This window comes from Entelurus aequoreus, linkage group LG12 (assembly GCF_033978785.1).
Source record: "Entelurus aequoreus isolate RoL-2023_Sb linkage group LG12, RoL_Eaeq_v1.1, whole genome shotgun sequence".
In the NCBI taxonomy this organism is placed as follows: Eukaryota; Metazoa; Chordata; class Actinopteri; order Syngnathiformes; family Syngnathidae; genus Entelurus; species Entelurus aequoreus.
Window position 1 is genome coordinate 35668150 of NC_084742.1, and position 27738 is coordinate 35695887.

At 40.8% G+C, this 27738-nt stretch overlaps 1 protein-coding gene across 1 annotated transcript; it reads right to left on the minus strand.

The window, feature by feature from the left end:
• Positions 1–1644: 1644 nt before the first annotated feature.
• LOC133662145 (adenylate cyclase type 2-like) lies at positions 1645–26430 on the minus strand. The gene is made up of 27 exons (XM_062065862.1): positions 26244–26430; positions 24035–24134; positions 23133–23956; positions 19699–19896; positions 19465–19626; positions 18771–18920; positions 17349–17497; positions 17027–17138; positions 16820–16947; positions 16515–16673; positions 16093–16249; positions 14197–14358; positions 14080–14111; positions 13957–14010; positions 11473–11536; positions 11302–11399; positions 11141–11225; positions 10933–11070; positions 10756–10833; positions 10494–10669; positions 10215–10299; positions 4786–4944; positions 4567–4713; positions 4397–4498; positions 2655–2769; positions 2454–2578; positions 1645–2364 (listed from the first exon to the last, which is right to left on the minus strand). Exons 3-27 carry the CDS (start codon positions 23913–23915, stop codon positions 2230–2232), a joined length of 3753 nt encoding a protein of 1250 aa, XP_061921846.1. The 5' UTR covers positions 23916–23956; positions 24035–24134; positions 26244–26430; the 3' UTR covers positions 1645–2229.
• Positions 26431–27738: the final 1308 nt, after the last annotated feature.

The following is a 27738-nucleotide window of genomic DNA, read 5'->3' on the forward strand; positions in this document are numbered from 1 at the left end:
GCGGGAAATTTAAAATTGCACTTTATAAGTTAACCCAGCCGTATTGGCATGTGTTGCAATGTTAAGATTTCATCATTGATGTATAAACTATCAGACTGCGTGGTCGGTAGTAGTGGGTTTCAGTAGGCCTTTAAGTCGGGGTCCACTTAAATTGATTCATGATACAGATATATTATCAGATATATACTATCATCATAATACCGTCATCACACAAGATAGTCATCAGGGTATATTCATTGAATTATTTACATTATATACAATCCGGGGTGTGGGATGTGGAGGGGGGTTAGGTTTGGTTGTTATCATCACTTCAGTCATCAACAATTGAGAACAGAGAAATGGACATTGAAACAGTGTAGGACTGATTTGGTAGGATATATACAGCAAGTAGTGGACATAAAGAGAGAGAGAGAGAGAGAGAGAGAGAGAGAGAGAGAGAGAGAGAGAGAGAGAGAGAGAGAGAGAGAGAGAGAGAGAGAGAGAGAGAGAGAGAGATCAGAAAGCATAAGAAAACGTATCTACATTTGAGTATTTACATTTGATTATTAACAATCCGGGGTGGGTGTTAGTTTGGGTTGAAGTTGCCTGGAGGTGTACTTTTATTGCGGTTTGGAAGGAGGATAGAGATGCCCTTTCTTTTACACCTGTTGGGAGCGCATTCCACATTGATGTGGCATAGAAAGAGAATGAGTTAAGACCTTTGTTAGTTGGTATACACAGTTCAGCTGTTTTCTCTATGGAATTGTTGAGTATATCTTTGCTTTGCGTTTTTTTTAATCCAACCATCCATCCATCTATCTTCTTCCGCTTATCCAAAGTCGGGTCGCGGGGGCAGCAGCCTAAGCAAGAGAAGCCCAGACTTCCCTGTCCACAGCTACTTCGTGCAGCTCTCCCCGGGAAATCCCAAAGTGTTTTCAGGCCAGCTTGGAGACATATAGTCTCTCCACCCTGTCCTGGGTCTTCCCCGTGGTCTCCTACCGGTCGGAAGCGCCCTCTGACATTGATCATACAGGGAGCAAACCGCCACAATCAGATACCCCATACTCTCTGAGCACTCCCCACAGGACTTCCCGAGCGACACGGTCGAATGCCAAGTCCACAAAGCACACGTCGACTGGTTGGGCGAACTCCCATTTACCCTAAAGGATCCGGCCGAGAGTACATAGTTGGCCCACAGTTCCATGACCAAGACGAAAAACCACACTGCTACTCAAGAATCTGAGGTTCAATTATCCGGTGTAGTCTTTTCAGTACACCTTAATAGACATTACCGGAAAGGCTGAGGAATGTGATCCCACAATAGTGGAACACACCCTCCTTTTTTAAAGTTATGAGGTAAACAAAAGGAGAAATATACCATTCGTCTGGTTATCTTTATGGAAAGTTTGGACACTAGTACACATTTAATCTAATTGGCATTTTAATGAATTCACATTATTGACTTAGTAATTGATTCATGCAGGGATATTTCAGAGTTTTAATGAATTATTTATTTTTCAAATATTTCTATTTACTCATACAAAAATGCCTTCATGTGAATATATATATATATATATATATATATATATATATATATATATATATGTATATATATATATATATATATATATATATATATATATATATATGTGCATGCAAGCACACTATTAATTTGACATTAATTTGTATTATTCATAAATAAAATAAAATAAAACATTTCCACATATGTAACAACCAGCTCGAATGACATTCACACAATTCTTATGTATTTGAAACACAGTATATATAAATATATCATCAAATGAGCTCTTTAAAATGGCATCATTATTGAATTAGACTGTAATCATAATTCAATCATCTCAGCATTATTTTTATACAGTGTACACAAATGTGACTAGAAAGTGCAAGTTGCAAAGATGGAGATTGTCAACAAAAACGCTTAGTGCAGATAAACAGAATGTCCTTCATTGCATTCAGCAAATCATCATTTGGAAAAAACAAATTGATGGTAAGTTTTCAGACACTGTTACATCATCATTTAAAACCAAAACGATCATTCAACCAATAGGGATTCTATTTAGCGTCCTATCCCAAAGACTAAGGCATCCTGTTGCAATTAGTGTGTGTGTGCATAGAGAGAGCTCATGCATGGCCAGGCAGTCAGCAGCATCAGCAACAGGGCCAGGGCCACAGCCATGTCAGCGAGCACAATGTGTCAGACTCGTCGTAATTGTCCTTCAAAAGAGGAGTTTAGAACTGTGGAGATGATTGCTCTGTATTGACAAAGTATGTTGTCAGCTCCCCTTTGCCCTTGACGTTAATCACCCCTCGGAGTGTGACGCCGTAACCCAAGCTCTGGACCACCTGGGCTGTCTCCTCAGTCACCTATATACAGAGAAGCATCAAGGTAAAGCACATACTCATACTCACACTCATCTGGAGAGAGAGCAGACTGTTAACCAGCGTCTACTGACTTGTATCTTGTCCAACACCCCTGTGCTGTCCATCCTGCTCGCCACGTTGACGGAGTTCCCCCAGATGTCATATTGCGGTTTATGAGCGCCAATGACTCCAGCAATGACCGGGCCCTGGTTTATTCCTGCCAGGGCACCACACGGGCTAAATTTAGCAGCTGGACAACCTTGTAAATTCTCAATCAGAGTGCAAAAGCTTACCAATGCGGAGTTTGAAGCTGTTGAAGGAGTGCGTGTTGATGAGCTCCAGTTTGTTCATTAGAGCGATAGCAAACTCCACCATGGAGCGGACATGACTGTAGATCATGTCACATTTCTACAGGGGGAACCAGAGATCATGTTCCAAAGAAGTCAAGTGATGAAATCCATCCAGTCATTCAATTTCTATACCACTGATCCTTTTTAGGGTCACACAGCTGGAGCCTATCTAAATAGTTTGCATGTTGCATGTTTTTGGGATGTGGTAGGAAGCAGGAGTACCCAGGAAAACATGCAAACACCACACAGAGATTTTAACCCTGCACCTCCTAACTGTGAGATTGACATGTTAACCACTACCACCTTACAGCCAAAATGATGACATAAAACCTTTTGTTTGGGGTCGTGATCAGAGCTACTACTCAGTGACGTGCGGTGAGATTCATGGCTGCCAAAGCACTGACCTGGCTGTCACATACACAAAAGCATTCCCAGAGACGCAAACAACCATTCACATTGTACAAGTTGCAACATTATGTCATGTACTAAGCCGTATATTAAAAACAGAACATGAACTTACTTACTTAGTGTTGGTTTTATTTCATTCTACAGTAGATGCACATGCGTGCACCTAATAACACGCACAGGCGATTAAAACAACATTCTCCATGTAAGTGTGCTGTGATTTTTTAATGGACACAACATTGTATGTGTAATATATCACTATATTGATGCACAAATGTGTTATAATGCCATCAAGTCAGCTATTGGCTTCTGGTAGCTTCTGGTTGGACCAAAAAACGACAAGACAAAAAGGGAAGTAAAACCAAAAGAAATATTGGAATTTCTATTGAGCAGTGTGAGACCTTCAAGAACAAATACTATCCTATCCAGGAGATCCCAAAAAGCCGCTGCCTGACCAGGGCTCAGAAAATCTGCAAAGACTCCTCCCACCCCCACCAAGGACTGTTTTCACTGCTGGACTCTAGAAAGAGGTTCCGCAGCCTCCGAAGCAGAACCTCCAGGTTCTGTAACAGCTTCTTCCCTCAGGCCGTAAGACTCTTGAACGCATCATAATTAAATTATCCTCTCAACTCCCTCCAAAATGGATTAACTCGCTGGAATAAAAAAGACAATATAACATACATCCATAAACATGGACGCATGTGAAAAAGTGCAATATATTTATCTGTACAGTAATCTATTTATTTATTTATATATATGTATTTATTTTATATATATATATATATATATATATTTATATATTATTTATATATATTTATTTATTTATTTATATATGCACCTTATTGCTTTTTTATCCTGCACTACCATGAGCTTATGTAACGAAATTTCGTTCTTATCTGTGCTGTAAAGTTCAAATTTGAATGACAATAAAAAGGAAGTCTAAGTGTAAGTCTAAGTCTAAATACATTTGAAAACAATGTTATGGTGTTTTTTGTATTCATGTTGAAGTGGTGAGTGAAATTATACATAACATAACATACAAACATAACATTATAGTGTTACTTTTTTAGCTAATATGGTTGAACTCAAAAGAAGGTGGTCTAAAATGTTTGTTTCAACGCAAGTGCCCTCTGGCATTCATCATCATTGAAAACAAAAATGACTGAAATCATTCAGAAAATACATTTACACCACACATCAGTGAACAGATATGATACCATGCCTCCACTGACCGCATGTGACAGTTCCTACTTTATAATGAACTTAAAAGAAAGTTATACCTTCCTGTCATCCAAAGATTGCGTCAGCCCTGCAGCTGCCATGTATGTACTGCCGATTGTCTTAATCTTTTCCACTGAAGAGAATTTGGGCTTGGATAAAAGCTGGGGGACAGAGAGACCATCTCAGTGACACATGGGAAAGACAGGAGACTAACGACGCTCCCTCGTACCTCATCAAAGTCGGCGATGATCTCGTTGAGGAAGCGCAAACACTCTAGGCCGTCCCTGTTGGCGCTGCTCTCACTGTAGAACTCCTTAAACTGAGGTACAGAGGCGAACATGATGCACACACAGTCATAGGACTGGCTGTACAGGTCCTGAGAACAAAAAACAATCGATTAGCCTTCGTTCACTCACAACTACTTCTAATGTTGTCCGTGCACTGTCACCAGGTTGCCGACAGTCTTGCCCAGGAAAAAGGAGGCCACATGTAGTGGCAGGACGTTCTGGAGGAGAAGCTTGTTGATGTTCTCCACCATCTCCATCTCCTCATGCTCCAGCTTGAAACAGTGTTCCAGCAGGAAGTCTACACGGCAACCCAGCTCGTCCTGACAGCACAAAGGATACGAGATGTTGAACGGGACAAGCGGTAGAAAATGGATGGATGGACATTCCCTAATACTTTTCATCGTCACAGATTGTTTTAAACACACTTAGCAAAATGTACAGTGAGCACCTTGAAATGCATCATGCTTAAAAATAGTTAGTATGAAGTAGCTCTTAATCAATAGAAGACACAGACACAATTAACTCTAAAGTTTGGGCTAATGTCAAAATGGACATGGTGGGAAGACATGTAGAAAACGGCAATAAGATGGTTAGTCAATGTAGCTCAGACACACCAGCACTAAGACATGGAAATTGAAGGATTCTTTCAAACGAAACTTGGCCATAACTCAGTTCGAGCAAAGGCAATAACGTCTCTAGTAGCTTGTTTCATTGTTAAAGACTGGAGATCGCAAAGCATTGTGGAGAACGAGAGCTTTCAGGGCATATAAATACATTGGAGCCTCTGTACATGATACCAAGTCTTCAGCATTTTACTGACAAACGTGTACCAGAGCTATATTATAAAGTAAAGGTTGAAGTCAATTTGTGCTGACAGTTAAAACTGAATATTAAGTCTGCTTTCATTGTAAAAAGGGTTTTAAGTGGAATGTGCTACAGTAATAAACACAATGACATGGTTTCATCATCATTGCGTCAGCCCTGCAGCTGCCATGTATGTACTGCCGATTGTCTTAATCTTTTCCACTGAAGAGAATTTGGGCTTGGATAAAAGCTGGGGGACAGAAAGACATACATTGTTCTGTATGTCATGTCAAAAGCAACACAAATACTTGTTTGCTGGTCTTTTGTAAAGTATATTTATTATTTGAAGATAAACAGTGATCAATATACATATATTGCATGTATAAATATACACACACACATATATATATATATATCCATCCATCCATCCATCTTCTTCCGCTTATCCGAGGTTGGGTCGCGGGGGCAGCAGCCTAAGCAGGGAAGCCCAGATTTTCCTCTCCCCAGCCACTTCGTCCAGCTCCTCCCGGGGGATCCCGAGGCGTTCCCAGGCCAGCCGGGAGACATAGTCTTCCCAACGTGTCCTGGGTCTTCCCCGTGGCCTCCTACCGGTTGGACGTGCCCTAAACACCTCCCGAGGGAGGCGTTCGGGTGGCATCCTGACCAGATGCCCGAACCACCTCATCTGGCTCCTCTCGATGTGGAGGAGCAGCGGCTTTACTTTGAGCTCCCCCCGGATGGCAGAGCTTCTCACCCTATCTCTAAGGGAGAGCCCCGCCACCCGGCGGAGGAAACTCATTTCGGCCGCTTGTACCCGTGATCTTGTCCTTTCGGTCATGACCCAAAGCTCATGACCATAGGTGAGGATGGGAACGTAGATCGACCGGTAAATTGAGAGCTTTGCCTTCCGGCTCAGCTCCTTCTTCACCACAACGAACCTATACAGCGTCCGCATTACTGAAGACGCCGCACCGATCCGCCTGTCGATCTCACGATCCACTTTTCCCTCACTCGTGAACAAGACTCCTAGGTACTTGAACTCCTCCACTTGGGGCAGGGTCTCCTCCCCAACCCGGAGATGGCACTCCACCCTTTTCCGGGCAAGAACCATGGACTCGGACTCGGAGGTGCTGATTCTCATCCCAGTCGCTTCACACTCGGCTGCGAACCGATCCAGTGAGAGCTGAAGATCCTGGCCAGATGAAGCCATCAGGACCACATCATCTGCAAAAAGCAGAGACCTAATCCTGCAGCCACCAAACCGGATCCCCTCAACGCCTTGACTGCGCCTAGAAATTCTGTCCATAAAAGTTATGAACAGAATCGGTGACAAAGCGCAGCCTTGGCGGAGTCCAACCCTCACTGGAAACGTGTCCGACTTACTGCCGGAAATGCGGACCAAGTTCTGACACTGATCGTACAGGGAGCGGACAGCCACAATCAGACAGTCCGATACCCCATACTCTCTGAGCACTCCCCACAGGACCTCCCGAGGGACACGGTCGAATGCCTTCTACAAGTCCACAAAGCACATGTAGACTGGTTGGGCAAACTCCCATGCACCCTCAAGGACCCTGCCGAGAGTATAGAGCTGGTCCACAGTTCCACGACCAGAACGAAAACCACACTGTTCCTCCTGAATCCGAGGTTCGACTATCCGGCGTAGCCTCCTCTCCAGTACACCCGAATAGACCTTGCCGGGAAGGCTGAGGAGTGTGATCCCACGATAGTTGGAACACATCCTCCGGTTCCCCTTCTTAAAGAGAGGAACCACCACCCCGGTCTGCCAATCCAGAGGTACCGCCCCCGATGTCCACGCGATGCTGCAGAGTCTTGTCAACCAAGACAGCCCCACAGCATCCAGAGCCTTAAGGAACTCCGGGCGGATCTCATCCACCCCCGGGGCCTTGCCACCGAGGAGCTTTTTAACTACCTCAGCAACCTCAGCCCCAGAAATAGGAGAGCCCACCACAGATTCCCCAGGTACTGCTTCCTCATAGGAAGACGTGTCGGTGGGATTGAGGAGGTCTTCGAAGTATTCCCTCCACCGATCCACAACATCCGCAGTCGAGGTCAGCAGAACACCATCCGCACCATATATATATATATTAGGGCTGGGAATCTTTGGGTGTCCCACGATTCGATTCAAAATCGATTCTAGGGGTTACGATTCGATTCAAAATCGATTTTTTTTTCAATTCAAAACGATTCTCGATTCAAAAACGATTTATTTTATTTATTTTTTAAACAATACACAACAATACCATACTAATGCAATACAATTTAATTTTGGAGTTCTGAACTTGTCATTTCTTGCAGTGTTTATTAAGTGGTAATATGTCACATTTGTCCCAATTAACTTTATACCCTGATAAACAGCCATATTCAGTGATGACATTATTGATATAAAGAAGACAGGAGTTAACATGTGACAGGTAAAAAAATTATGTCGTCACAATACATCGATAGCTTATTATACTGAGAGCCAATATTTATACCATGAATATTATTTTCACTTCTTATTTTTACAGCTAAGGGATCAATAACCAAATTAAATAATAATCCAGATGCAGGACATCCCTGTTTTACTCCTCTTTTTAACAAAAAAGGTTCTGAAATATGATTATTGGTTTTGACTGATGCCATGGGCCTTGTATAAAGCATCTTAATCCATTGTATAAAATTATCTCCAAATCCAAATTTACGTAATGTGCAAAACATAAATGACCAGTTTATGCGGTGGAATGCCTTCTCCGCATCAACAGTACATACTGCTGTGGGATAAGGGAGACTTCTAGCATAGTAAATAACATTAAACAATTTCCTTGTATTGTCTGAAGATTGTCGACCTTCCATGAAGCCAGTTTGGTCAGTATGAATTAATTTTCCTATTACATTTGATAATCGTGTGGGTAAGATTTTTGCCAAGATTCAAAAGGATTCTCTATTCATTCAATACATAGGATTTCAGCAGGATCTACCCCAGTCTGCTGACATGCAAGCAGAGTAGTAGATTTTTGTAAAAAGAAAGCTTTTATAATTGTAAAGGACAATGTTTTATCAACTGTTTGCAATGATGTACATTTGTTTTAACTATTAAATGAACCAAAAATATGACTTATTTTATCTTTGTGAAAATATTGGACACAGTGTGTTGTCAAGTTTATGAGATGCGATGCAAGTGTAAGCCACTGTGACACTATTGTTCTTTTTTATTTTAATGTCTAATGATAATGTCAATGAAGGATTGCATTGTTATGGTATTGCTGTGTATTGTTTTGTTGGATTGATTAATAAAAAATCAAAAAATAAAAAATCAAAAAAAAAAATCTATTTTTAAAAAATGAGAATCGATTCTGAATCGCACAACGTCAGAATCGCGATTCGAATTCGAATCGATTTTTTCCTCCACCCCTAATATATATATATAATATATATATATATATATATATATATATATATATATATATATATATATATATATATATATATATATATACACATATATATACACATACATATATGCACAGAACTGTACCAGATTGCATCATATTGCATCCAATCCTATCAAATAAAATGTTACATTTGAAAATTATTGGTTTCTGAATCGTATTGTTCTTCATGTGTCGAGATACAGTTGCAATCAAAAGTTTACATACACTTGTAAAGAACATAATGTCATGGCTGTCTTGAGTTTCCAATCATTTCTACAACTCTTATTTTTGTGTGATAGAGTGATTGGAGCACATACTTGTTGGTCACAAAAAACATTCATGAAGTTTAGTTATTTTATGAATTTATTATGGGTCTACTGAAAATGTGACCAAATATGCTGGGTCAAAAGTATACATACAGCAATGTTAATATTTGGTTACATGTCCTTTGGCAAGTTTCACTGCAATAAGGCGCTTTTGGTAGCCATCCACAAGCTTCTGGCAAGCTTCTGGTTGAATTTTTGACCACTCCTCTTGACAAAATTGGTGCAGTTCAGCTAAATTTGTTGGTTTTCTGACATGGACTTGTTTTTTCAGCATTGTCCACACGTTTGAGTCAGGACTTGGGGAAGGCCATTCTAAAACCTTAATTCTAGCCTGATCCATAATAAATTCATAAAAGAACCAAACTTCATGAATGTTTTTTGTGACAAACAAGTATGTGCTCGAATCACTCTATCACAGTTGTAGAAATTATTGGAAACTCAAGACAGCCATGACATTATGTTCTTTACAAGTGTATGTAAACTTTTGATCACGACTGTACGTATCGAATCGTTTTCTTTGAGTGATGCATACTTGTTGACTGATACTGTATTATTCTTGAAGAGAAATGAAAGATATTGATTTTTGAATTAAAAAGAAAGGTAAGAAGAACCAAAATAAGGCAACAAATTACAGCTATAGACCAATTAAATTAATTAATTAAAATAAATACCATGAATAAAGAATACATTAATGCAAGAGTAAATTCCAAGGGACATAATATATAATAATGAATGCATGAATACAAGAATATATTATACAATTGGCTGTGTTCCATAATTTTACTCTGTATATTGATAAGCTAAAAGTTTTTGCTGGCACACAAATGTTTTAAATGTAGTTTTTCCCCAAAGTGGTACTTCCCCTCCTTTGTAAAAAAAAACTAAAAAAATCTGTACATTATCAGAGATAGAGCAGTTTGCTGTTTGACTTGTGCTTGATTTTAGCTGTTTGATAATGTACCACACTTTCCACACTTGACCAAAACACACAAACAAACACACACACACACACACACACACACACACCTGTCTGGCCAGTATGAGGCAGACAATATAAAAGATGACCAGCCAAACACCAGACATGATGAGAGGGTCCTTCAGAACACCAGGCCTGAGGAAAAAAAAAAGATAATTAATTCACTGCTTGGGGGGACTGATAAGATAAAAGATTATTAAATAAATAATGGTGCTGAAAGGTGACACAGATTCTGTCTGAGGCAGACAAAAGGTAGGAGAATGACACCTCTACAGTCTTGCACCAGAATGTAAATGTATGGCTGCTGAGGAGGATCAATGGTCGCTCACCTGGTGGTGTTGTAGAGTAGGCTGACGAGGCAATCAGACCTAAATGCATACACGTGAAGGAAGAGTGCCAGGTAAACAACCACGGCTAGTGTGAGCAGCAGCGCCTTCACCGACAAACTTATCCTGATGAAGACAATGACTCCCACCATGGCCAGCAGGCAGCAGTACAGGTAATACTAGATGTGTGAGTGGAGAAATAGGTTCACTAATTCACCACCTGTCTGGACTTGTAAATAAACAGGCTACAAAAACGGCTTCTCACAGGTACGGTGTAGAGTTTGAGACCTTCCAGCTGGGTCCTGTCAGTAATGTCAGTGCAGTTATTTCCTGGGACAAAGACCTGTGCACAGTTACAGTGACATGAGCAATAAGAAACAAGCACGCATACAGAACACGCTTTTAAAAATGTCGACAAAAAGCATATTTTAAAACAGCTTACAAAGTTGAGGATGGCCATCAGCAGCGTGATGAGCACAGCTAAGCAGACAATAAACAAACGCAATACCACTCTGGTTGAGACACCTTGAGATACTCCTGACATCCATTGGACACGGGGCGGTATCTTGGAACGCAATTTCTAAAAAAAAAAGCATTAAATAAGTGTACAGCGTAATACTTAAAGGGAATTTGATCAAGCTTACACGAACCTGTAGGTAACCACAGAACGCAATGGACAGCAGAATTACCAGTGCAGGAAAAGTGGCACTGTAGGACACGGCCAATTCGAAGTTCCTGCCGTGGTTTCAAACACATTAGTCACCATTTTATCTTTATTCAAAAATAAAGATAACATGCGTGTGCGACTCACTTGTAAGACACGAGCATTTGGACAGTGAAGAGTGTGACAAAAACCAAAGCAAGGCAGCTCATGGAGTGGTGTAAGCCCTTGACCTCTGAGAAGCGAAACTGCAATACAAACACACACACAGATGTTACACAAAAAGTACACACATTTCTTGGTGGGATCACTTGATGGTACCTGCTTCTCCAGGCGTGCATCATTGAACAGCAAAGTCAGACAGTTAAGCCTCTTGGCTCTCCTCCTGGGCGACATTGGAGAAGAAAGAGGAAGATCAGATGGAATGACAACAACAAAAGAGTAGGGTCGGGTATCAATTACATATTTTCCAATAGCGGTGCCAAATTGATCATTTTGAAACAGAACAGAGCAGAAACCAATTTTGTTTTTTCATCTATTTAATTAATTTTCATACTTTTATTAAATGTGATTTTAATTTATATTTACTATAGTACAGTTGAAACTTAAGTTAAAAGAACAAATGAATAAAAATAAAAATAGTCAAAGATGTTTAAAGATAATACTGAGGTAGTCTAGTACAACTTGAGGGTTTTACCTCCTCAGGTGCGATAGTATTATGGGGTATAAGTACTAGTTAACCTCACGGTACGATATAATCACGGTATTATGGCTATGGTACGATAATATTGTGGTATATGTCCAAATGAAAAGGCTTAAAAATGCCATAGTGTGTGAAATGAAGTGGCAGAAATGTTAAGAATAAACACACTTACAGTAATTGAACACAAACATAAGGCTAATATGTTGTAATCATATTTATTACTACAAACATGTATTTTAGGTGCAAAGAATTGTAGCGAAACATCCACTGTTTCAAACAAATTAAAAAAACTTGCAGTTGAGTGTACACATCCAGTGTCAAACAATTATGTTCTGTTTAGTGTCTTTCAATTAAAATTTTTGAGAAGCAGTGTCCTCCACAGCGGACATTGTTTTATATCAGTTTGGAAAATGTTGTTTCTCTGAAAAGTTAACTAACAAGATAACTTTTCCATCCACCCATGTTCTACCAGGTGTCCCTCTTGGGGTTGCTGGAGTGGCTGGTGCCTATCCCAGCTGCATTAGGGCGGAAGGCGGGGTACACCCTGGACGAGTCACCACCTCATCGCAGGGCCAACACCGATAGACAGACAACATTAATAATGTAAATACCTGACAAACTGATGTTTAGCTCCACTGGCTTCAAATATATTTTCTAAGTGACAGTTTTTTAGGTCACGACTTGTCCAAGGTGTACCGTGACTTCCACCCAAGTGCAGCTGAATAGCCCCCCGTGACATCAAAAGAGACAAGCGGTAGAGAATGGCTGGATGGATTGAGGATTTATCAAGTATCTTTTCAGCTTAGTCAAATTTTCTGCGGTGTACAGTTTTTTTTGTGATTTTCTATTTGGACATACAACACAATATTATCGTACCGTAGCCATAATACTGTGATCGGTTGGCTGTGTCGCCTTGGAAACACTCGAGACGAAAGTGGAACGCAGACTTTCTTTCTTTCTCCGCCAAATAAGTTATATTTTCGCCAGATTTGTTTGTGTGTTTGTTAGAAACATAACTCAAACAGTTATGGATTGTCCTGAAAAAGTTCCTCTTATGTACTACGAACACACTTCACTTCTTGCAGTGCTTCAGACATTCTATGCCTCCCACCCTGTTACCCCGCTGCCCATTAAATTCTGGGAGATGTATTTTATTTTCAGACCCGGCCAAGGTTTAAGCGCCAGAAAAAAACGACACACCAAGTTTTTGTTTGATACCGTCAGGCATCACGGCATTATTGTGAAGACTTTGAAACTGCAACACCGCAGTATCTACAATTACTGTTACACCCTAGTACATGGGTGTCAAAATTGGCCCGCCGTGTAATTTCACTTGGCCCTTCAGGCAATATCAAATCAACACTAGAGCTAGCCCGCCGATTATATACAGCAGCGGTGCCGCGGTAACACTGCATTCACCGCTAATTCTCATACGTGCCAACCCTCCCGGGAGACTCCCAAATTTCAGTGCCCCTCCCGAAAATCGTCACGTCCGCTTTTCACTTAGTCCAACGAGTGCTGGTCCAGTCACATAATATGTGCGGCTTCTGCACGCACACACAAGTGAATGCAACGCATACTTGATCAACAGCGATACAGGTTACACTGAGGGTGGCCGTATAAACAACTTTAACACTGTTAGAAATATACGCCATACTGTGAACCTACACCAAACAAGAATGACAAACACATTTCGGGAGAACATCCGCACCGTAACACAACATAAACACAACAGAACAAATACCCAGAACACCTTGCAGCCCTAACTCTTCAGGGCTGCAATATACACCCCCGCTACCACCAAACCCCGCCCCCCCCAACCCTGCCCACCTCAACCGACGCACGGAGGGGGGTTGAGGGGTTGCTCCTTAGTCTCCATCTTATGAATTTTTTTTTAAGTCAAGTGTAACACTGTCACAATATTTGACTTAGCTGTAACTATACTTCATTTTTGTCTCATTTTAGTGCCAATTAAACACCATAATGAAGCACTATCATCGTCTTAGTTTTTCGGTCTGGTAACTAATGTTTATGTCGGCTCTGGTGCCATTATTGCACCAGGTTTTGGTACTAATCTCTACAAAGGAGTCTGTCAAACATACCCTGCCATGTCCAGAGTGTCCAGTGATCCTCTAACACAGTTATCTACAAACAAGCTGAGACAAAAGGACAACATTTTAAGTGAATGATGGCAACGTTAGTACATGAGCTACAATGCAACATACCAGGAGGGGTTGTTTTGAGAAAGTGGTCCTTCCTGAAGCAAACAATTTTTAGGTACAGTAAGAACACAGATATTTGCACATGGCGATGAATGCATAGAGTCCTGTGTGTGAACATACAGCAGGCGACTGGTTCACAGGGGGCACAGGAACAGGTTTGATCTTCTTAGCATGATTGTTGCTGAGCTCGGCAAAAGGGTGGATGTTCCGCCACGACTGAAGGTACTGAGACATGCGCAGAGAAGCCCGCTGCCTGTTTTCGACAGCTGCATGAGGGTTTGCCTTATAAACAGAAAATGCAAATTAACATTATGTTCATACAGAGAGGTGTTCTAATTGGTAATTACAGTGCATCTGGAAAGTATTGACAGCGCTTCACTTTTTCCACATTTTGTTATCTTGCAGCCACGTTGATTGGCTAATGTGACATCATGGACTGAATCTTTTTTTTTTCTAAAATTCTACACACAAAATACCCCACAATGACAATGTGAAAAAACGTTTTTTAGAGCTTTTTGAAATGTATTAAAAATAAAAAACTAAGAAATCACATATACATAAGTATTCACAAACTTTGCTCGATATTTTGTTGATGCACCTTTGGCAGCAATTACAGCCTCAAGTCTTTTTGAATACGATGCCACAAGCTTGGCACACCTACCTATCTTTGGGCAGTTTCACCCATTCCTCTTTGCAGTACCTCTCAAGCTCCATCCGCTTGGATGGGAAGCATCCGTGCACAGCCATTTTTAGATATTTACAGAGATGTTCAATTGGATTCAAGTTTGGGCTCTGGCTGGGCCACTCAAGGACATATACAGAGTAGTTTTGAAGCCATTTCTTTGATATCTTGGCTGTGTGCTAAGGGTCCTTGTCATGCTGAAAGATGAACCGTTGCCCCAGTCTGAGTTCAAGAGTGCTCTGGAGCAGGTTTGAGGTTTTAGAATGTCTTTGTGCATTGCTACATTTATCTATCCCTCTATCTTGACCAGGCTCGCAGTTCTTGCAGCTGAAAACCATCCCCACAGCATGATGCTGCCACCACTATGCTTCACTGTAGGAATGGTATTGGCCTGGTGATCAGTGGTGCCTGGTTTCTTACAAACATGACGCCTGGTATTCACGCCAAATACTTCAATATTTGTCTCATCAGACCAGAGAATTAAATTTCTTATGGTTTGAGAGTCATACAGGTGCATTTTGGAAAAGTTTTTCAAAGGAATGGCTTTCGTCGGGCCACTCTACCATACAGGCCTGATGAGTGGATTGCTGCAGAGATGGCTGTCCTTATGAAAGGTTCTCCACTCTCCACAGAGAAATTCTGTAGCTCTGATAGTGACCATCGAATCTTCTTGGTCACCTCCCTTCTTCCCCGATCGCTCAGTTTAAACGGCTGGCCAGCTCTAGGAAGAGTCGTGGTGGTTCCAAATTTCTTCCATTTACGGATGATGGAGGTCACTGTGCTCATTGGGACCTTCAAGGCAGCAAATATTTTTATGTACTCTTCCCCAGATTTGTGCTTGCCTTTGAGACAATCCTGTCTCTGAGATCTACAGACAATTCCTTTGACTTCATTCTTGGTTTGTGCTATGCCATGCACTGTTGAGGGTAGGGTGTCGTATATAGGCAGGTGTGTGCCTTTCCATCATGTTCAACCAACTGAATTTACCACATGTGGACTCCAAATAAAACATCTCAGGGGTGATCATTTGAAACAAGATGTACCTGAACTCACTTTTGAGCTTCTTGGCAAAGGCTGTGAATATTTATGTGATTTCTCAGTCTTTTATTTTTAATACATTTGCAATAAATTTTTTAACATTGAAGTTATGAGGTACTAGTTGTAGAATTTGGAGAACAAAAAAAAATGGATTCCATTTTGGAATAACGCTGTAATTTAACAAAATGTGGAAAAAGTGAAGCGCTGTGAATGCTCTCCGGATGCAATGTAATTTCAAGCAAAAAAACTCAAATACACTTTAGTATGTTGCATGGATACAAAGTGTGCAGTCCTACTGTTATGGGTCTTTTAATCAGGCTGGACTCTTTGGGGTCAATCAGCAAGTAGGTTTTCCTTCCTCTAAGCAGAGGATCGCGACTACCCCCGTTGCCATCTTCCACTTGGTACGCTCCATTCAAGTGTCTTAGGGTCTCCTCTGTGATATGAACTCGCCTTTACAGAAACAGCAAAAATGTTCAGGTTTCAGTGAAAACAAAACTAAACTGATTGGTACAGTGGCTGTTAGGCAGCAGGGTGCCCCAGGGGGTGCGCTGGTTTCTTGGTTGTCTATAAATCTCCTGTGATTAACAAGTGACTAGTCCACGGTGTTACACCGCCTGTCACCAATAGTCAGCTTGTATAGAATCAAGCTCACTTGTGACCATTATTGGGGACAATCACTACAGAAAGTGGATTGACGTATCATTGATGTTCTCACCCAGGAACACCTCCAGACTCCATGTGATTGGCTAACGTGACATCATGTGACCATACATCGTACTGCCATTTCTGCAAGCCGATCACGCCGGAGAGCACGTTGCCAGAGTGAACGCCAACACGCATGCTGATCTCCACTTCCGTTGCCTCTCGCAGTTTACTACACAAGAGAAAACAAAATCATAACGCCAGGCGGTCATGTCTTAGGTAGAGTGTTATGTAGAGGGGATAACAGTATCAGAATGACAGAAGGAAGGTGGACAGTAAATGTGACATGCAAAATAGAAAGAAGTCAAATGAGCTTACCTGATAGCAGTGCACATGTCCAAGCCCATCTGTACACAGTTGCTGGCGTGTGCAGAAATTGGGTCCGGAAGACCTGACACACAATAGTAGCAGTCGCCCAAAATTTTGATGCGAAGACATCCATTCTTCTGTTATAAAATGACAGAAAGTTAAGAGCCAATGAGATAGAGATCTCTCTTTTTTCAACCTTTGCGGACGTCCTTGTACCTTGGCAATGTCGTCAAACCTGCCGAAGAGCTTGTTGAGCACTGCAACCAGCTCCTCTGGTGTGCCGGTACTGGCCAGCTTTGTGAAGCCTACAATGTCGGCGTACAGAATACTGGAGCCACACACACACACACACACACACACCACACACACACACACACACACACACACACACACACACACACACACACACACACACACACACACACACACACACACACACACACACACACACACACACACACACACACACACGTTTAAGATTACACACATACGATGCAACATTAAGCATTTGCAACAACTGAAAGACTCATTATTTCACCTGACGTCCTTGTGCTGCCGTATGTACAGGCTGTGGAAGTTGTGTTTATTTTTTTCGTCATCGCTCCTGGGCTTCGTCAGCCTGTTTATCAGCTCTGTTTTCAGCTCTATGGCGATGTAACGTGGCAACACAGACAGCAGGAGACTCTCCTATTGCCAGGGAAACAAATAGGACAGGTCGGGTGGAGACAGGGAAGGGTTGGGGCGGTTGGGTGAACAGGTTGATTTGGTCACTGATAAGAATTACCCAAACCAGGCTACGGAAAACTTTCAACATCAATAATTTTAACGCATGTTGATTTTGGAAATGGCAATTATTAATAGAAAAATAAAATACAAAGACTTTTATTTTACTTTATTGTCACATTGGTGTCAAAGTCAGGCTCTCGCAATCACTACTGGTAGTTAAGAAATTAAACAAGCTGTCTCACTGGGGATGCTAAAAAAACTTGACAGACAGCTAAGGATAATAAGGACTGAAAAAGACTGAAATGACAATAGCAGAAAATTTAAATGTGGTTTTGTCGCTTCCATGCTAATGAGTGCTTGTTATGTTTTGTCATTACTATTCTGAGATTTCCACAGTGGCATTGTAAACAGTGCTGTTATTCCCGTCCGAGACTAGATGTTCGGTGACGATGAACCCTAAAAATGCACTACTGGTCAGGCATACATCAAACAACAACGTTATAATCTTTTTTCTGGAAAGTAACCTTTAGGCTTGTACCAATGGTGAGTCTATATTAATTTTGTGCATTCATTCTTGAATGATACCAAGCATCCAGCTTGGAGGCAGCACTGCTCGAATTAATCAACCGGGTAAACCAGGAATTATGACTAAGTACACGTAAGTATACGATATGGTGTCAGGGAGGCTTGATAAAACAATTCCAAGTCTTCAGCTCAGTGGAAAGTAGGTGCTGGCGCCAGCAACTCAAAAAGTGGTTTGTATGGATAAATAAATAAATATATAGTCAGGTTCTCAATCGTATTTCAATTTATGAAGGGCATGAAAAAATAATGTGCCCAAAGAGGGGCATGACAAAAAATAAATGAGACGCGCTGCTGTCGGTGGAGGCTGGCCACAAGTATACATACACACAGAAGCATAAACGTAAGGTAACAATGATCGAGATATATATATATATATATATATATATATATATATATATATATATATATATATATATATATATATATATATATATATATATATATATATATATATATATATATATATATATATATATATATATATATATATATATATATATATATATATATATATATATATATATATATGTGCATGCAAGCACACTATTAATTTGACATTAATTTGTATTATTCATAAATAAAATAAAATAAAACATTTCCACATATGTAACATATATATATATATAAAACATATGTAATATGATCCAACCTGCTGGTATTTCCTAATTTCCTTCTTAGAGCGGATGGCACTAAACTCCTCTCTCTTCAGATTGGATATCCTCAGATCATTCTCAGTGGTCCACAGGTGGAAGACCCCAATGCAATTCACACACAAGAACAGCACTACATTTGCCACCAGCTGTGGAGAAATGGTGGATTACATTTTAATTTTACAACAATAGTGCAAACATCTTTTCATTTGCTTATCGCTTCTATCTTAGGGTAAATGGTAAACGATCTGTATTTATATAGCCTTTACTATACCTGCATAATACCTAAAAACGCTTTACATTATCACATTCACCCATTCACACACCATTGGCAAAAGCTGTCATGCAAGGCGCTAACCACAACCCATCAGGAGCAAGGTGGGTGAAGTGTCTTGCCCAGGGACATTACGGGCGTGACCAGGAACCCTCAAGTTGCTGGCACGACCGCTCTACCATCTGAGCCCCATTCACACGTAATGACAATTTGGAGTTTCCAACTAGCCTAATATGCATGTTTTTGGGATGCGGCAGGAAGCTGGAGTATCCAAAGAAACCCCACACGAGCATGAGAAGATCATGCAAACGCCACACAGACATTCAAAACAGGAGCTCTGACTGAGGCAGGGAGGTCAACCAGGCCAGAAAGAACAAAAATTAAAAGTGCATAAAGGGTGCAAAAAAAAAAACAGTCACCTGCACAACCAGTTCTGGTGTCTCTGGGCTCACGACAGGGACATAAACACTGATGATGATGATGTGTGTCACACTGGTCCAAATTCCCACCATGATGGCCCAGGCCAGCGATAGAGGCAGCACTGTGTACACGCTCAGAGACAGGAAGAGGAAGAAGGCGACCTGAGGAGGTGAACGACATGAAGTCAGCCATAATAAGGAGTGTCAAAAAGTAGTTCAGTCACATGACGTCACCTGCTCCCATGTTGTCACAGGCCCGCCGGTGAAGATGAAAACAATGGCGGTGATGTACAGCGTCCCCCACACAAAAAGGGCCAAAGCGCCAGCACAGCGCCGCACAGTGGCCAGCCATGGCAGACACACAAGCAGGATGGCGCTCAGACAGAGAACCACGCAGACCACCGCCAGAGCTCCGACGTGGACGTCAAGGTCCTGTGCACACATTGCAACGTTCTTGTTTATTTAAATGCAATCATGGGCCCTCTCACAAGCAGAGGGCACTTTTGTGTCACAAGGGTAAACTTGAAGGCATCAAGCCTGTTAGATCAGGTGGGTTCCACATGCTTCAGCAAAGTTAATAGCTCACAACAATTGTGCTGCAGTTTCTTTTGTTTTTCTGATATGTACTGGCACAGTGTTTCCCCTACTATATTACCAATGCAAATCCAAGCACAAAAGAAGTCATTTAAGGATGCATTTCTTGTAGAGCAGGTCTACACCAATGCAAATAACCTAATTAAAAAAACACGGTTGTATATTTATTATTCATGTTCCACATAACATTGATTATGTTTCTTGTTTGAAAGTTTGAGGTTTGACTGTTCTGAGGCTTTCGCACGCAGAACAGTAGTAAAAAGTTAGCAGTCAATATTTGGTCAATATATACATCTAAGTAGAAATGCATTTGCTGTTTTATGTCAATTGTGTTCCCTTAACAGTTTAAACATTTGTACAAGTTTAAAATGATCGTATTGCTAATTTTTGTTAGATCTTTCATTGTATGCTAGCATTAAGCAAGCGGCGATTTATACCAAATTGTATTGTTGATTTAACATGTGCACTTCAAGTGTATACTAATGTACTTTCCTTTGTGTGCTTAGTTTTACAGTGATTTCATTATGGACACTATCAACAATCTACGTCAATTTGGATGTTTTTCCCTCTTTAATTTGAAGGACTGTTTACCTATCTGCCAATCTACATTCTAACATTTAGGGAGGGCTAAGTAAAATATTTACACAGTGTGTAGTATAAATAATTAAATGTAAATAAAGTGTGGCCCAGGTCGTTTTTATGGGCCCGTGTCGCATTGTAGAAACACAAAAAAGCCAGCTTATCCCAGCTACCCTCTGGCGGAAGGCAGGGTAGACTCTGGACAAGTTGCCACCTCATCGCAGGGCCAACACTAAGGCTGCACAATTAATAAAATTTTAATCGTGATCACGATTTTGGTCGCTACGATTAAATGAGGGTGATCGCTGGCGATATTAACATTTAAAAAGCAGGATCCGCTGCATATCAATTGAAGTACTTTCACAACCAACAGTCAGCCAACCGCCAAGGGGTGACCGAAAGACAGTGGACTCATGCGAGTGTGAGTGAGAGGGTAACTGACAGTTGATCAGCCGGCCGCCTGTAGCTCCTGAAAATATTTAAAAAAATAAATGCATTATTACATTGGTCCCCTTCTGTCCTGTAGAGTGACCCACATTTTAAGCCCGGAACACGCCCGCACACCTCACCGTTCCCAAGGCACCCTCCCACTCGTTCCCTCAAACCCGGAAATGCTCCCGCGCGTATAAACCAACAAAGGCCATATGTTGCAAAGTTGCAATGGTGTGCACATCTAAACATATTATTGAGTTGCTGCCACATGTTTACATAAAAAAAAGGCCCTTCTTTTCTCAACCGCCATTATTTGCCCGCGACGTGAAGCTAATAATCCAAATAGTTATAGTTGCTTACAGAGCAGTCCGCCCGCCACCGGTGCAAAGCCCTGATGTACAGACTACCGTAACATCAACGGTGCACCGAGGGACCACATATCCACCCACCTCTCAAAGACATGCATAAATAATGGTTGTAATAACGTTTTATGAGCAGCACAGTGTGTTCCTTGGAGAATGTGCCTTTTGCCCATTATCTTATTTTTTCCACTTGTTTGCACTTTATGATCGCACTGTGCAATGGCATATTTATTTTTAGTTAGCCCTTTGTGTTTTACAAATTTTAAATTTTATAACTAATAATTATTTTTTGTTAACTTTCATTTTGAAATAAAAGCCCAGTTCACATACTGTCTGTTTAAAATAGAAAGGGCAATAAAATATGTTTTACATAACACAGTAAATAATTGTGATTAATAATCGTGACTTCAATATTAAAAAAATGATTGTGATTAATATTTTGGCCATGATCGTGCAGCTTTAGCCAACATAGATAGACAAACACTCAAACTCACAATTTAGTGTTGCCAATCAGCCTATCCCCTGGTTCATGTCTTTGGAGTTGGGAGTACCCGGAGCAAACACACGCAGTAACGGGGAAAACATGCCAACTCCACACAGAAAGTCGCCGAGACAGGAAATCGAACCCAAGGCCTTCTCACTGTGAGGCACAAGCGCTAACCACCGCACTGCCCTGAATTAAAAACATGCTTTGCCTGAATAAAACATGCTTTGATTCAAACTTACAAGTCTGAAAATGCAGTGAACACACCAACATGTACCAGGTCATGACGTGAAAAGTCATGTTTGATCGTTTCACGGCTGCTATCCAGGCTATTTGCCGTCTCTTTTCGAGCTTAATAACCAGACTTTCTTCGGCTTTGCTTTTACGCTGGAAATTACAAAAATCTCACCAAATCATTTTTTAACCTGAAGCGATCACGACCACGATTGTGGCAGTTAATGATTTGAACTTGTTAAAGAAAAAAAATAAAGTATAAGCACAGTCTTGTATTCAGCCATGGAAATAAGCAATTCAAAGTTGAGCCAGACCCACAACGCAATGCATTGCCACGTCACACTTTCAAGCCCTATAATGTAACAAGAAAGGGATATATTGACACTGACAACTAACAATAACATAAAGATTTGTCTCTAAATATATGTGTAACTTTTTTTTGTCTTTTAAAAAAAATAAAAACTTCAAAACTAATTATACAAATAAGGTTATGATGTCATCTTGCCCTCAACATAATGAATAGATTGCAGTTTTGTATGAAACACCGTAGTCCTTCTCCGAGTGGGATACACTGTGCGCATGCACGTGTTTGTTGGCGTTTATCAAAAGCTGTATACCGGTGCACTGGTGCAGCTGAATATTTATATGCATTTTTGGTGTCGATGTTAGTCAGTCATTACAAAAAATGTTCCCTTTTTTTTTTTTTGGTATCTAAATGAGGCCCAATAATGTTGCACTGGTGTTCACACTCACACTGCTGACCTACATCACCTATTTATTAACTTTTAGACATATCGATTAACTATTAGTCAGCCACCAGCTATAAGAGAGGTTTCCTGAGTCCTGAGTTTGGAAATAAAGATCACAGTCAAACAGTGTCCAAATATTGACTTGTTTAACCGTATTTATCCCTCTAATTTGATTGATGTGCTTAGTTTCCCACCAAACAAACACACAACACAGACAGACACATTTGTTCTCACCCTTCCCATGGTGGGAATAAGGACGATGATGGCCACACAGAAGGCCAAAGACAGCACCAGTCCAGACAACATGGCTGGCGTCTCCTCCACACACCGCAGACAGCCCCTGTGCATGGACCTGCAGCAGCGACACGTCCTTTCGGTGACCTTGGGACAGGGCCGCTTGCGTTGACGCTCCTCTTCATCGCCTGTGTTGCCCCTGTTATCGACAGAGTCCTTTTTTGGTGCAGGCTTTGATTTTTTCTTAGATTTGGAATCCCCTCGGCCAGCAGTGAGACGGTTTTTTGTTCTTTTGCCGGATTTTTGGGACGTGGGGGTGGGAGGGACCGAGTTTGTCTTTTCAGAAGAGCTTCTGCTTAGTTCACTTAAGACTTCACCACTGAAACTCGTGCTAGCGTAGCCTGGGCTAGACTGAAAGCTGCTGTAGTCCGAGTCGCTATACTCACTGGCTTGTAGCCTCTCGGAAGACAAGCTGACCTGGACATCGTCATTGGTGTGCCGCGGGGGCACGGGTGGTCCTCTCAATAAAGAGTCCACCACAAGAGGCTCGAGCAGGTGAACTGTTTTGGCCCCATCCATCTCTACAGACCCCTGACTTTCAAGAGGTTCTGATTGGCTGCCTGCCAGTCCATCAGTAAAATCAAATATGGTGTCATTTCTGTTTTCTGTGCTGGCAGCGTCACCAACAGTAGATAGTTCAAAAACATCTCTTCCAGTTTGAGCTTTGTCATCAGTGGAGATTAGGGTGTCGGGAACTTCAGAAGTTTCTTCTTCAGCTCGCATCTTGTCCTCTGCCGTTATGTATTAGCCTGAGGGTTGTGGTGCTGTTTGAACATAGTCAAGTAAATTATGCGGTGGGTTTCTGGTCATCACATCATTAAAGCCATGTGAGTGAAACGGACCAACGTTCTCTATATCCAAAAGGTAGCTCTGGAGTTTCCTCGAACCAGAAGATCCCCTTCAGATAGCCCGCAACCATCGATGAACGACGTCGAAGTCTTCCTGACGAGGAAAAAAAAGACAGTCAACACTTTGGAGAAAAACAAAACTGACTGAGAGGGTGTCACGAGTCGGATAATGACAGAAATGAACTCATACCTTTAATTTTAGATAAATGACGTCCTTCGCTCGCTTACCCATTATGCTAAACTCGTTTTTCTGGCTACTTCCTCAGTCGCTCACACACTCTCACACACTCTCACACACTCTCACACACACACACACACACACACACACACACACACCACACACACACACACACACACACACACACACTGTTCAGGCACGAAGCATGGAATGGCATGACAAGCGACGCACCCAGTGCACATTAACAACTATTTTCCAGTCAACACCTACACGTCCTTTGCTTTGTGCTCGTCACAACTCACAAAGTTATCACCGCCACAATCTAACGCGGTATTTCACGTTACTTTATGCTACAAATTTTTTCCCCAGCAACTCAAAGCGCTTTACATTGACAAACCCATCATCTACATTTACACCCGTGTGGTTGGCACCTCCGAGCAAGGTGGTTGAAGTGTCTTGCCCAAGGACACAACGGCAGTGACTAGAATGGCGAAAGCTGGATTCGAACCTCTTTCTGATATGCCGTGCCACCATTTGAGCCACGCCGCCACCTGTCAGAATGTCATAATAGAGAAAAAGGGGTAGGAGTCTGTGTTTGTGTGTTGGAAGGGGGGACTACAAATAATCTCATCACCTTAATTGACCTGCTCCAGCATCATGGAGCACTCCTGGAATGTGTCACAATGTTTTTTTCTCACTGACTATTGCAATAGAGCCAATGTGACACCTGGTTTGACAGCAGATGGAGGAGATTGTTTATAAATGGGTTGAAACACAGGAAAAATACACACTGTCAGCATCTTGTGACCTTTTTGACAAGCAAAACATCACAAAAAATTGCATTGCAATTTTAAAATTTTGACTGTAGCCTAACCCCTAATGAACTCGGTCGAGATAAACCCAACATATTCCCAAACAAGCACTTTAAACCCCTGTGTTATGCTAACGGGTGCTAAAGCTAAAAAGGCCCTCTTGTTGCCATTATTGACGTGTATACTGTAGTCCAGGGGTGTTCAAAGTGCGGCCCGGGGGCCATTTGTGGCCCGCAGCTAATTGTTTACCGGCCCGCCACACATTCTGGAAATGCTATTGCAAACATTTTGAAATAATTTAAAAAAGTGGAATGAGGTGAAATCTCACGAGAGAAAGTTGCAATGTTGATACAAAGCTGCCATGCAGGCTGTTTTTTTTCTTTTGTCTTTATTTTTCTTTTTTTGCTATTGCTCCCAAAAAAAATGTATTTTCAAAAATGAATGTTATAATGAATTTTTCAAGGCTCCAATTACTTAAAATATTTCACTTAAAAAAAATTTTGTGGAAACTATCGCATATGTGGTTGCGGTATAAAAACAACGTTTTCTTTGACAAAAGAGCATAAAACAACCAAAATAATAGTTCAAACGTAAAATTGACAGATATATCTGAGGTTGATCTCGTAACTTAAGTGTTGAAAGTACAACAAATAATAATAAAAATGTATCACTTTATGAGTGGGGGACCTTTTAGATCCCAAAGATATTTAGTGGGATTTTATTTATCTCTTCATTGTGATTACTCAGAAATAATAATACATTTAAATCAATGGTGTCCTGCATTATTGATATTTTGAGGAATCCAATTACTTCACATCAAACATTGCTTTCTGAATGTTTTGGGCTGTGGGGGAAATACTGCATATTTCAGTTTTACTATGAAAAACAAAGTTGTCTTTGACAGAAAAGGCATAAAACCTTTTTTTTTTTTTTTAAATAGTTTTTTTAACTTTATATCAACCTGAAGTTGATATAGAGATTTACTGTAAGCGTTACATTAAAAATTAAAATAATAATTTGACTTATTTTAACATGTTAATGACGGAGACTTATGGTCCCCGGGAGCCCTAAATGTAAAAACAAAACAAAAAATCCATATATTTTGTTATGGTTTGAAAATGAAAAATTTCAAAGCGGCCCCCTCATGCTTTAGTTTTTCCGTGTTCGGCCCTCAGTGGAAAAAGTTTGGACACCCCTGCTGTAGTCTTCTTACCTCATGACAGACGTTCGATTTAGTCATATTCCACTTTAGAGGTGCCTGCGTCGCGGAGCCGAACCAGCCAAAAAGAGGAGCACTTTTACACGTTTAGACGTCCTTCGTGTCCAAAAAAGTGTTAAAAGCCATCAGATGTTGCCAGAAAGGACGCGCGCGAGAGAGGCGCGCTCGAGGATGGTTCCAGTACGGGGTGGGACGATCGATACAAATGTCGACAATATCGACGCAGAAATTCAAACCCGTGGCAGCATAAGGTCGATCCCAGCGTGATGATATCATAACATTTATATTTTGCAGGTTTAATTATTTTCCCCCATGTTTGTTGTTTATGTGTCGTTTGAATTGTTACATTGTTTATATTATCTATATGTTTTTTGTTGTTGTTATAGTGTTATATTGTCACTGTCACTGAGGGCAAAAAGCCATAAGGATTTGACTGAGAGCAGTTTTGCACCATTGACTTTATTGTAACAATATGCAGCAGCAGTACAATGGAAAAATAAGAATAAATGTATTGATATTGTTAAAATACGTCTCGTCTCGATTACTGTAACGTATTATTTTCAGGTCTCCCCAGGGGCGTCACTAGCTTTTAAGGACAGGAGGGGCTTAGCCCCCAGGAGATGCACAGGATGCAAACGAACGTAGCGCAAGAGCACAAAACTTCACAAACAGCTAATAAAGACTTAGAAATTAATCATTGTTATTATTATTATTTCAGTGGATTTATTTTCAATGTGTGTTCAGTACCAACAACAAACATGGTGACATTTTGTTTACAGCATCAACAAGAAACAATTACTCGCATGATCCTTCAAGATACACTGAAACACAATGAAAGTCATGGCATTAGCCTCTATGTTACATAGAGGCTAATGCCACCACTTTAGCTCACAATACAATAATTGTTTGTTCCCAAATATTTTGAAGTTGCACAGATTACATTTTGGGCACATATGTGATGGTTGTAAATTCAAGCCCTGGAAATATTACTTAATTACTTGAATTAAAGTCATATCTGGATCGGGATAATTTGGCTTGTTTATAATATATTTATATATATATACAGTATATTATGGCAAGCCGTTAAGGACATTAAATTAAGTCTGAATAGAAATGAGAAACTTTTATATATACTGTAAATAAGAAAGACTTAAGAGTCCGTCTGCTGATGTGAAAAAGAGCCAAAGCTGTCAAAGAGCTGAGGGACCATCTTCAAAGTGCAATGCTGAAACAAATAATGCAAACAATAAAATGTAACTTCCAGGGCTTGAGATTAACGTAGTCCCGTCGTCTGTAAAAAAATGCACGGGACGAAATTAAATGCTCCCCGGGACGACGGCTTTTAACCATTTTTTTCTTTTTCTTTTGATGTATTTATTCATTTTACATTTTATATTAAATGTCTTGGTTTTTCCACCCTCTGAAAATCCTATGAAATGTTTAACAAGCCATCCTATAATAATACAACAGCTATTAATGTAACAATACA

Bases quoted from the DNA above. Each gene is read 5' to 3' on its own strand.
- LOC133662145 (XM_062065862.1), bottom strand. From the start codon at position 23,915: ATGCGAGCTGAAGAAGAAACTTCTGAAGTTCCCGACACCCTAATCTCC. The intron at 17,139-17,348 runs GTGAAATAATGA...GTGTGGCTCCAG, and splicing joins CGGCAGCACAAGGACGTCAG to TATTCTGTACGCCGACATTG. The intron at 14,112-14,196 runs GTATGTTCACAC...TGTTTGCTTCAG, and splicing joins CTGTGAACCAGTCGCCTGCT to GAAGGACCACTTTCTCAAAA.